Here is a 12350-nt window from a genome sequence, read left to right on the forward strand (position 1 = left end):
TAGCAATATTTTTGCATCAGTGTTGCTTTGTGCTGTTTCCACTTTTTCCCTACAGTTAGCAGGCTATGTTTTTGCTCTATTCAGTCCTCTCGGAAGGTGCCGTTTAGTTTGGCAGATAGCTAACAGTTCTACAAATTAGAGGCAAAGTGTTCTTGCTTCAAGCTGTTTATTTGCCACCAAAAATGTTCAAAGTACTTCAAATACACCATCTGACAAGCTTAAATTCTCTCTGCTCTGTGGAAACAATTTGAACTGGTGGAGTTTAGCTTCAGCTTTAGTTTGTTTTCTTCTTGATGTCAATCAACTTGTGCAAGGCTCAATATATTTTTTTTTTCATTTGAGGACCAACTTTCTAATTTTGAGGAGCAATTTTTTTGCAGGTTAACCGCACGGACCCAAATGATTAAATAATAAAAATATGACAATATAACGGGGGACGATAAATATTGTACGTAAATAATAAAAAAACATTTTAGGGTAAATCGGCAGGGTGCCCGACTTGTTACCACATCTGCCTCACAGTTCTGAGGACCCAGGTTCAAATCTAGGGTCGCCTGTGTGGAGTTTTCATGTTCTCCCCATGCCTGTGTAGGTTTTCTCTGGGTACTCTGGTTTCCTCCCACATCCCAAAAATATGCATGGTAGGTTAATTGAAGACTCTAAATTGCCCGTAGGTGTGAATGTGAGTGCGAAAGGCTGTTTGTTTTTAAGTGCCCTGCGATTGACTGGCGCCCAGTCAGCTGATATAGGCTCCAGCACGCCCGCGACCCTAGTGAGGATAAGCAGTACGGAAAATGAATGAATGATTGAATAACGGGGGAGATGAATGTAGGGCTGCAGCTAACGAATATTTTCGTACACAGGTATACTACTGAAAATTCTATCTAACAATCGAGTATTTGGAAAAACTATATATTTTTTCTTGGTTAAAGAGCAATTATGAATACAAAAGAAAACTTAACATGCATAATTTTCATTTTTATATCAACAGTTTTTATTCCTTAAATTCACAATTCATAAAAGCATTTATAAAACGCATTAACAGCCTTTGTGCACCTAAACACCTAGCATTTTAGCATTTTGTGACAGATTCAAGGCAGTGCATATGAGCTTAACCAAGCTGGATAGGAATAAGACAAATATTCTTTGTGCTACACAACCTTCGGAAGAGTTCAATTTGTTCAGACAAAAATAAAGAAACCTCGAGAGAAAACAAATATTTCCTTCATCTGACTTCAAAACTCTACTCTGTTTGGGTACATGAGTCAATCTACTTTTATTCCTCTCTGGTCGCATTTGCCACATTTTTCACCCTCTTGGCTCAACGTTTTGCCACTTACAGATCATCATATGGTAGTAAACTATACTGGCCATGTCACACAGTGACTACACTAAGCAAAAGCACCCGTAAGTAACGTTATGGTTGTGTACTGTACTTGTCACCTTCGTAATAAACAAAGCCACACACAGCGCTGGGAAAGTTCATTTTCTATGCAAACTAGTTCAGTTCACTGATCCAAAAATAGTGTTTTGTTTTTTTTAATACTGTCTGCTGCTGATGGGCTATTACCCTCAACATACTGGCATTTCATTGCCCCAATGTTGCCACCCATTCAATCCACACTAGTTGCAGCTTTCACCCAACAATCCCAAAAACATGAGGACAAACATCTTGCTTGAATGGTCTTTTTTTGAATGAGGAATTAACCAAAAATGGGACTTTTGTCAACGTGCAAACAAAAACATGCAACACAGTATGACAGGAACGTTGGGGAAAGGACATTCATAACTATGCATTCCAAGCAGCGCTGGCTGACTATATTAAAATATTTGATCTAGTCTTATATTACAAAACAAAATAAATTCAATATTATGACAATGTGATCTGACATGTGTGATTGTAACTCAGAATGTATCATTCTGATACAAATAATAATTTTATGAACAAAGAACAACCTCTTCCACTTACGGAGTGTCCTTGAATACCCCTCGTACATGTGAACATGAATGGTGGCTGCACTGAAATGGTTGCCAAATTGCCTTTTTACCGCGACATATGAAGGCTCATATATTGTGTGTTCAGATGGGCTTTGTCCTGGCAGTCCCTAATAAAACCTGGCACTCTTTAATGAAAATGAACTTTCGTTCGAAAACCACTCACTGACGCCAGAAAGAGCATCTTCTCAATAACATTAATAAAAGAAACTCTCCACAGGGCGAATGCTATGTAGTGTATTGTAGACTAACGTTAATGTCACTGACTTACGCATTGTAAATTTCACCTTCTTTCGGGGGCTATGATGGAACGTCTTCAGCGTACAAAAAGGTCTGTGTTACAACGAACAGGTGCTCGCCTTGCATTTCACTATGAAATGCTACCACACTTTCGCCAATTCTGTCGCAATTTTTCTCTTAACTCAGCGTCACATCAGATGTTCCCGCTCCTTCAACCGAATAACTTGACTTCCGTATTCTACTTTCCACGCATTGGTGACCTAAGCGCGTCATGTCACATACGCCCCTGCGTACTTCCGTCTTCGTAACCGTCTCCATGGCAAAACGGATTTGCAGTTTTTTGAGGGGCAAAACGCAAATTTTAACTCCCAAACTGCGATGCAAGACCACTGACCGGTAATTGTAGCCCAGCTTGTGCTACACTACTGACACTGTGAGGCTAAGACGTGAACTTCGGGTTGGGGAAGCACACGTACTCTTGTATGTGTAATGTGTGCAGCTTATAAACTAGTGCGGTTTATGTTTGAACAAAGTGTAGGCTTTTTTTGTGGATGCGGCTTATATACTGGTCGTTTTACGGGAGATATGTACTTGAGGAAAAAAGTAGTTGGATAAAATGTACCACCACAAACTGCTTATTTATACCTTGGTCAGGAATGCTCTCACCTTGCTTTCATGCCTTGTTTAACCTCCACCATTTTGTCAGAGCTTGCAACAACCCGCACAAATACCTCTCCAGCTTCTGGGTGGTTCTGTCTTTTTAAGAATTTATTCACACGATCCTCTATATACATTCCCAGTCGTGTTGACTGCAGCCCTAGAGTATAAACACACAAGGAAAATACTTTTGACATTCTCTAGAATTTATCGAAAGGACTCAATTCACTTCCTCAACTACAAAAAAACCCAACATGATAGAGATGAAAGTGGTTCCTATCATGCCTTGATAAAAATTGTACTGCATCTTGATTTAAGAGAAAATGAACAAACGTTTTGCTGAGAACTTGTTGTCCTTCCGTGTTTTTCCACTCTTCTTCAAACAGTTGTCACAGATGAATCTGTTAATACGGATGGTTGGATACAATAGTCATTCATTGTGAAGAGGAGGCACGTTTTCATTAGACATTTTTGGATAGTTTTGACTTCTCACCCAGATGGCCAAATAACCTCATAGTGTAAGACACATATCTGGTGCATCTTCCGTCCACAATCTTTACATTCAACAAAACTGAAGAGAAGCAAACATACAACAGATTTATAATGACAGAAACATCAACATTATGAGAACAAGTTGTGCTTGTTGTGTGAACGTTTCGAACTGCTAAGGTAACTACTGTAACAAACACCAGTCGTTACATACTTGTAAGCAGACAAAGTAAAATAGCATTAATAGCACAAAAAGCGTTCCCTCACTAAAGGTGTGTGGGGGTTTGTTTCTACTTACGGCTCAGGTTCCAGTACGTCGTTCTTCTTTTTTTCAAACTGGTCTTTTGATATCATCCTGATGGGAAACATACAGGAAATGGGAGAGGAAAAAAGGGGTGAGAAAATAATGACAGTAAGATAGGGAATAGACACAACACTTGTTTAAGCGACAGTGAAGCTATGCTCTTCATCCATCATGCTTGTCTCGCAGAGGCAACTGAAGCTCACATGAAAACTTTGACCAACTCGAATGAGAGTACAAGTTAGTATCATAATTACTGTGTTAATGCCTCAAAAGAAATCAACTCTATGACCAACATGAGGCTCTACATAAAGGAGAGAACATTTTCGACAACATGAGTAACACATTGGTCTGCGAGCTGCACATACTGCAATATTGTATATAACTGGGCAAGCACCTGTACATTCATTATTAGTCGTTTACTTACGTCTGTGGCTGTGCAGGATCATCTCCTAATGTCACACTCTCTCCCTGAATCTCATTGAAGCACTTCTCACAAAAATGGTACCTGAAGGAATGAACATATCGCATTGAGCACACGGTTTACATGTAATTCAAACTTAAATGTCACAAGTTCCTAAATGAACACAACATAATTTAGAAATATGTCCACAATTACTTGTGGGCATGTAAGAGTGTACTGTATGATGGGAGGAAAGGTTTTCTGCAATGCAGCTCCTGCTGCTCTGCACAATGGGCACTCCAAGTAGGAGAAAATGACCATCAAATACAGGGTTCATACTGCAGGGGAAGCAATGGAATGTGGTTCAAGTACCCATTCAATGGATGAGGCGGATAAGATAAAAAGTTATTTTGATGGTTTTTTTTGCTATTATTTGCCCCTTACGTTGCAGCATTCTCTGCATTGTTCCACATTTTTGCAACATGGACTGCTTACAAATATGTCAATCATTCAGGATGCTGCGGTTGTCTTGTTTGAAACCTGACTGGGTCACAGACAGAAGGGCTGTGGAGGTGTCATTCAAAGCATTGCATTTCGCTGTCGTCCGGCGGAAACCTTGTATCTCCAAAACAGTAACTTTTCAGGAAACCAAAATAATAACGGCATGTTTGTTGAGCCATTGACATTGTATTGTCAAAGAGAGCAAGCCATTTTTAACCCTTAATACTGGTCAATAATTTAAAAAAAATAACATAACCAATAGTATCGATGTGTGGGGAAAAATGAGAAATTGATCAAATTTGGACATAGGTTTCGGCCTGACGCCAGTGATTTGTAGTTTGTCACAACACAGAAATGGTCTGATGAGTACCTGTTCTGGTAACTGTAGTATGTGCCTCCAGTTGGGATGGTACAGAGCTGTTTCCCATAACAACAGAGGGTTTGGGGGGAAAACTCAAACTGCACAAAAAATATGAACAAACGGTCAAAGTTTCTCAAAAGGAAAAGAAAGAAATGGCAACTTAAAACAACTAGCATGCCATAATCTTAAACTCTGCCATGTAAATGTGTCTCAGATTCATAGTATGTGTCACAGTAATACACAGTTTGCTTTCTACACTGTACCTTCCTCCCACAGCAGTAGCCCAGGCTTTGCATGACAGGGTCAATCTCTGCCTCAAAAACCTCAGCCAGCTTGGAGCAACACTTGTACACACGGGATGTCTTGCGGTTGTACAGCCACGCGTTGTTGAACATCAGCCAAACATCATCAACGTATTGCCAGGGATCCTGGTACTGGCCTGTGTCCAGTTTGCGTTTTATTGTGGACAGATCTATTGGGTTCTTAACTATGTCAAAGTAGTCCTACAGAGAGAAAAGGACACGTTTTGTCTTACAGAGCAGGGCAGTGATACAATCCAGCTGAGAGCTGGCAAAATTACATTAATTTTTAATCAGTTTGTGTTGAAGGTTTACTCTATTGGAGTATTGAGTCACCATGTGGCCACTGGAGGGCGCAAAAATGTAGATGCACCCTTGGCAATAGCCAGAAATAAAGATGATTTGATATAAAAATGGTATGTGAGGTTTATCACAATTTCCAAGAGGTAATAAATATTTAAGTTTACATGCACTTTTATTTTTCAGTATTCATACAAAACTGTCATTTTTTTTACTTTTGTCCTCCATATGCACAAATAAGTTTTTATTGTTCACATTTAAATTTTCCGATGTTTTAATACTAAAAAAATGTGAGGTGACATACAGCGGCTGAAATAAGTATTTGACAAAAATCTGCTGCCATCTACGAGGATGATGAAAATAAAACGAGGGTGGACATATCAGCAGGATAATGATCCAAAATATTCTGCCATGGAAACTCTCAATTGGTTTCAAAGAAGAAAAAAAAAAAAGCTGCTAGAATGGCCCAGCCAATCACCTGACTTGAATCCAAATGAGAATCTATGGAAAGAACTGAAATTTCAAGGTCCATAACAGAAGCTCACGGACCCTAAAAGATTTGAAGACTGCTTGTGTGGAGGAATGGGCCAAAATCACACCAGAGCAATGCATGAGACTAGTTTCTCCATACAGGAGGCATCTTGAAGCGTTCATTGCAAACAAAGCATTTTGTACACAGTATTAAATAAATACCAGTTGGTGCTTTCAATACTTTTTCCCTGTGTTATTTTACATTATTACACATAACATAATGTCTGAGCTTATTTGTTCTACTTTCTCTGTATGTATGGATTACCTGGGTGGTTCCCAACATCTGGTGGAAATGTCAATAGCACGTATGGAAATATATTTTGTGAGAAAAACAATGACGTATTAAATACTTATTTCAGCCGCTGTATGTTCACATGGATTATTTATGAGGTTCTTAATACCCAGCTCGAGTTGCTACTAAGATCTGGACCTTTTTTGGGTGTGATTATTTTATTGCACAAGCAGTATTTTTGCTTTTGATTCTTTGTGCCGTTTCCACTTGTGTTCATTTCCAACAGTAAGGTTGGCAAGTTATTTTTTTTCGCTAGCATTTGTGTAATATGCGTGGCGTATGTGTGGAAAAAGGTCAGATTTATTACAAATTTTGTCTCTTCAAGTTCACCAACGTGTGTATTCTGCGTGTTGATGTCAAATTCACTATGCTTTAATAAGTAGTGACGATGCAACTTTGTTGATACGAATTGTAGAACGATCAAACTCCATATGATGGTCAATGTTGTTTTTGATTAACAAATTATTCATTTACTTACTAAAACACTTGATTCCAGTAAGAACACATTTTCAGAGGTGTGTTTTTTTTGCAAACGTGCTACCTACCGGAATACACAGAAGCATAGGGTCAACTGGCTGTCTGAAGGGCAACGACTCTGAATCTTGTCTGTAGAGGGATTCCAAAGTCGGCATCAGAGCCTGGCGTAACTCCTCAGGCTTGAAGACTGAAGGAAATTTGAAAGAATAATCATTGTCGCATCACATGCAAGCAGCAAGAAGAAAATCTATATACAATTTAATAGGGTGGCACAAAATATACATTACAGTTGCTGGATTTACACAAAAAGGTTCCATGTTGTGTTCAATTCACAATTCAGATTTTTTTGCTCCTAAGTTACACAATCTTCGTCCTAGTTATGGTTTGGCTTCACCGACTGACCTTTCTTCCGAGAGGGTGAAGAGGAGGTTGTTCTGTTGGTTCCTTCCACTTCCTCTTCTTTGGGATCCGTCTTCAGGTCCAGCTTTTTCTCCTCTACCTCCATTGGCTCCTGCCTTTCCTCAGGCTCCTCCTTCTTCATCAATGAGGAACTTGAGTTGTCATCAGTCTACATAAGACAAACTCAAAAAGTCAACCAACATTTTTTTTTTAAATGTTTGTTAATGCAAAATACTCAACGGTAAAAAAAAAGAGCCTAAAGAATCAATAAACAGCCTGATACTTGAGAGCATATAGCTTCAACCCCACCTCCATTTTGGGTTCAGTTTTGCCGCCAGCGGCCTCAAACTCTTGTTTTTCATGGTGTGCCTCTGTTTTGACCTCCTTGACAGGCAAGTCGGGTGTGACACGCTGTGAGTGCAGGTCAGCACTGGAAGCTGAGGCCGGCGTGGGTACACGGTTATCCAGAGTGGACCCTGGTTGAGAAAGCTGTAGGGCAAAGAAAGAAAACTAAAGCTGTAATGCACATACAATAGCTCAACTGGGTAGCTGCATGTGGAGGTAAATGTACAGCACAGATGAAGGACTCTCATATGAATATCACGCCTTTCCTAAAAACACAACAATCCAGGTGTCATGGATGCTACAAAGACTGGTGAAATGCAGTTATCAGACAGCGAGGTGAAGATGATGGGTTGGCACATGCAAGTTTGCCAGGGTTAGAGTGGAGGCATTCGTAAGAGCTCAGTCTCACCGGTGTGGTAGGGGGCTGAGGCAGGGGCTGCGTCTGTGCTGATGACGGGATCTCCACTTGCATTTGGGGCTGAGTAGGGAAGGGTGGGGTGGTACCTTGGCCCGACGCAAGGCCAGACAGGGTGGGAGTGGCACTACGGCTGGAGGACTGGGAGAGGGGCATGTTAGTGCCCGCCCCAGCCGTGGAGACGGAGGCGGCAGCAGGCGGAGGAGTTGAGTGCAAAGGGGTTTGGGAAGAGGGTAGCTGAGGGCCCAGCGAGGGACCAAGTGCATTCATGGGGAGGTTAGCATTCTGCTGCTGCTACAAAAGAGACATACACAAGGAAGGCGGACAAGTACGCACAATAAGCAGACAAACAAAGTAAACAGATCAAACAGACAATCAACACACCCAACACCAGCGCCAAGTTTTAGCTTGGAGAACATCTTGCAATGGAAATAAATCAAATCTAATTAGTGAATTAGTGAGTAGTCTGATTAGTTAAAGAGCAAATTTTGATTAACTATAAAATAAATGCAATGATTTGAAAACCAACTCTAATTTTCAATTTCAACACAGAACAAAAGCAGCATTGGATATTCATTTTGGATTTATAGATGCCCGATGTTGTGACCGTAACCAAATGAAGTTGACATGATGAAATTGAGGTCTCAAATGCAAAATGAGGAGTCGACTGTAGGCAAGCCAATTTTACACAATCTCTTAATGTGTAGAGTGCAGTAATACATGTACAATGGCACTTGGAACATTCATGGAAAGTAAGTGGTCAGTGACTAAATCTAAATCTTAAGTGTGACTTGAACGTCTTCTTCAATTGCGTCAACTCCAGTATGTCAGGGATCTAGTATGAATTAGGGGTTGAACCAATTGATTGATTATTCGACGCATCGACTTTACTACCCTGCACCGATGGTTAGAGGATACTGTTGATTAATTGCCATTCATGTGTCTTTGCAATTTGCATTAACAACATGGACGACTGGAACACAGCTAGTGAGGAGGGGACAGGGTCCTCTCAGGAAACAAGCAGCAGTGCCTCAACTTTGTGTCACTATTATACAAAAAATTGGACTGGTAGACACAGTTACTCTCAAATATTACAAAAACACAACCTCTATGCACGGCCATCCGAAAAAGCACCCTCTAATGCTGGCTGACGAACATGCTAAATCCTGGAGAGGCGGAATCCTCAGGTCAGTAAAGGGGACAGCTGTATTGCTGCTTGTTGTAATGTTGATGTGCTTGCTAGTCTGTGTATGAGCTGACCATTGTTAGTAAATATACATTATTCGAATGCAAAGCATTCCCTCCTCCTGTGATATTTTATTTTGTTAAATCACAGTACAGCAGCGACTGTCTGAAGTGTTGTTATGTGCGTTAGGGTTGCATTTTGAAAGTCTTGACTTTCTATAAGCCCTTGAATGCAGCCTGAATTTGACTGGATGTGTCCGGGGCTGGCGCAGCTGGGAAGAGTCAGTGTGCTTGTGTGCCTGTATGGAGTGGAAGGAATAAGGCAGACGGTGCGCGTCAGTGAAGCCGCGAACAGCAGTTTTAACTGAAACAATACTAATAAGAAAATCGTCAACTTGACTATCACCATATTTGCTTCGACTACAAAAAAATCCAAGGGCGTTCAATTCTTAGGGTGAATAATAAAAATGAACATTGTATTCGATGTGAAATGGTTTGCACAACTTAATAAATATTGCAACTTTTTGAAGAGAGGTGGTTGGGAATTAGAATTTTCAATGCTTCTGCACAAGACTCATTTGGTCTCACCTGAGTTACAGCAGCCTGTGCTGGTGGCTGACCCATCCCAGGTGCTAATGTGACATTCATTGCCCCTGTTGCAGAGACAGCAGTAGATCCCGGAGGGAACTGAGTCTGAGCCATAAACTGTCCCTGGCTGGCTGTCTGGCCCACCATGTTGCCACTGTTGTGACTGGCTATCATACCCTGGGCTTGAGGCATCCGGGAGGGTGACATTCCCACCTAGACAACAAGAGACGACACCATTAAGACGGCGATAAGATGTTTTAAATTTATTATTTTTTTAAAGGTAAAGCTCATTGTCATTACAAATATGTTAGTGGCCCAACAATAACAGATAGCCATAATGGCGGAAGGCAAAACACTATGCATGGTTAAGTGTGTAATACTATAGACCAGTCCCTCCAAGAATTCAGAAATGTTTTTGATTGGTGTGAACAAAAATGTAGCAGCTTTTCATGTTATTGGAGATTTTTTTGCAATGAAAGTAAGTAAAAATATAAATATATTTAAAACACTCATACACAACACTACTACGATGACTACAACCTTTAATAATAATTTCATCATTATGGAACTTCTACTCAGATGAGAACAAGTAGATTAAAAAATTCAGATGCAGCACAATTCATATTTGAACTATTACCTTTACTCCATTTATTTACCATGAGATTTAATTGTAACAGTCTACAAGTCATACATTGTTTCTTTTGGCGCTTGCAACTGACCTGACTACAATAAAATTACATTCTCTGACTGCATTTTGAGGGAACAAAAGTGTTGATAATTAACTTTACTTTATATTCCACCACAATAATGCATATTTTAACAGTTAAACCCCACTATAGCAAACATCTCCTGGATACAGTTTTTCACTTCCTGTGCTGCTTTTGTTTTGTTTTTTTGTCATTTCTTCATGGGACAGTTGTATGCACTGCAGTGTTTTCGATTAAAAACAAAGTTGTGTCGTTATGCGGGGAAACAACAATGACACACTAGATTCACTGAAAAGTTGGGGGTGACTAGTCAAATCTGACCTAATGCGATTTAGAGATTGTGAAATTCTGGAGGATGTGATATATTGTATATGGTCTAAAATTACTTTTAAAAAACAGTTTAATCATTTGAATCTTTTTTGTTGATTTAGTGCAAACAAGAATCTTATAAAGCTCCCCTGGTTTAAATGTTCAAGTACACCTGACCTGAAAATGTTGCATCGATAAAACACATAGGCATACATTGTCACATAACATCCCTACGAACCACTAGAGTTCACGACTGGCTTATGTATCTTAAAAGGCAAAGGTGTCCCCATTTTCTCAGCCCTCCTCACCGCTGGGACAGAGCTCATGCTCATTTGTTGTGGGTGGTTCATTGGAGAGGCAGCACGAGCCCCCATCGTCGTCTGAGAAATCTGAGCGTTGGGCAGAGCCATGTGATTGAATTGGTTGATTCCTGTAGAACACAGAACAGACAATATTGAGCAATTGGCACCCTGAAGCAGTGTAAAAACCAGTTCATGGTTTTGAATGACAACAGTTTAATTGACTTTTGAATTAGATGTAATTACAATATCAGGTGCATGTCCAAAATGCAAGACGTACCTTGTGAAACTTGCATGCGGTTCATGATTTGATTTGGCATGTTGGGCAGAGGATTAGGTCCATCTAAACACAACATAAAATACAAGTGACACACCATATTACATGATAAAGAATACTGTCACGCAGTAGTTGTCTTTTTTATTTTTAAACTAAGTAAAACCTAAAAAAACCCACTAGACTTTACGCCGATCAGATCGGTGTTATTGGCATCGGCCGATAATTTGCATTTTATGTTGCTCGGCGATCGCCGATCCTATCAATGACGTCATCGATCGGCTCCGCACAAGACATTTAACTCTGCGTTTTCGTCTCGTATGAATCCAAAAGCTAGTTTATTTTTAGCCTTGTTACATGTATCTGACGGCCAATAAAGATTTTTTTCCATCTTGTCGGTGAAAAAACACGTCGGTGTGGGACTATTTTGCAGTGTCTCAGACAAACAACACTTAAAGGTTATTTGGAGTCTGTGCACAACTGAAGTACGTCGTGGGGAACGTCGTCTAAATGTTTCAACAACAAATTTGATCGAGCACCTTCAAGCAACGCAACGCAGCGTGGGGGTGGGTGGAAGAAAAGTCCAACTGACAAACTCTGGACAACACCCATCCATATAGCTGGGACAGTGAGAAAGTTAGTGTAAGCATGTCATTAACCGCATTTATTAAAGTAATTTAATTGCAGTAAGTTAGCACCCATTATTTCTGTCACGTTGTAATGTTGATTTGATCTAAACCTATGTCAGTGCCCAATCCTTGAATGCCCCCTAGAGGTCATTGGTGTTTTAACTTTTGGCTAAAATTCGAGAGAATAATTTGAGCTGGGACAGCTCCAGCATGCCCGTACAGCTTATCCTTGTGAGGATAAGCTGTACAGAAAATGGATGGATGGATGGATACAGTATATAGTACACAGGTATATGCAATAAATGAACAAGTCATGTAAATAGACACATTGCTCCATCTTGTGATCGGATCGGT

The 12350-nt window shown here is 40.2% G+C and overlaps 1 protein-coding gene across 6 annotated transcripts in view; it reads right to left on the reverse strand.

The window, feature by feature from the left end:
- crebbpa (CREB binding protein a) overlaps positions 1–12350 on the reverse strand; it is a 71807-nt gene that overhangs the window by 12361 nt on the left and 47096 nt on the right. For 4 of the 6 annotated variants that reach the window (XM_061680707.1, XM_061680704.1, XM_061680709.1 and 1 more), the window contains 14 exons: positions 11374–11436; positions 11103–11224; positions 9779–9991; positions 8000–8299; positions 7555–7734; positions 7249–7414; positions 6915–7033; positions 5211–5450; positions 4957–5045; positions 4110–4190; positions 3680–3736; positions 3386–3463; positions 3226–3293; positions 2902–3052 (listed from right to left, as the gene is read on the reverse strand). In XM_061680707.1, the coding sequence (XP_061536691.1) occupies positions 2902–3052; positions 3226–3293; positions 3386–3463; positions 3680–3736; positions 4110–4190; positions 4957–5045; positions 5211–5450; positions 6915–7033; positions 7249–7414; positions 7555–7734; positions 8000–8299; positions 9779–9991; positions 11103–11224; positions 11374–11436 (1927 nt within the window). The remainder of the gene's footprint in view (positions 1–2901; positions 3053–3225; positions 3294–3385; positions 3464–3679; positions 3737–4109; positions 4191–4956; positions 5046–5210; positions 5451–6914; positions 7034–7248; positions 7415–7554; positions 7735–7999; positions 8300–9778; positions 9992–11102; positions 11225–11373; positions 11437–12350) is intronic. The other 2 variants (XM_061680706.1, XM_061680708.1) reach the window with 2 other exon arrangements.

Source organism: Phycodurus eques, chromosome 6 (assembly GCF_024500275.1).
Source record: "Phycodurus eques isolate BA_2022a chromosome 6, UOR_Pequ_1.1, whole genome shotgun sequence".
NCBI classification, from domain to species: Eukaryota; Metazoa; Chordata; class Actinopteri; order Syngnathiformes; family Syngnathidae; genus Phycodurus; species Phycodurus eques.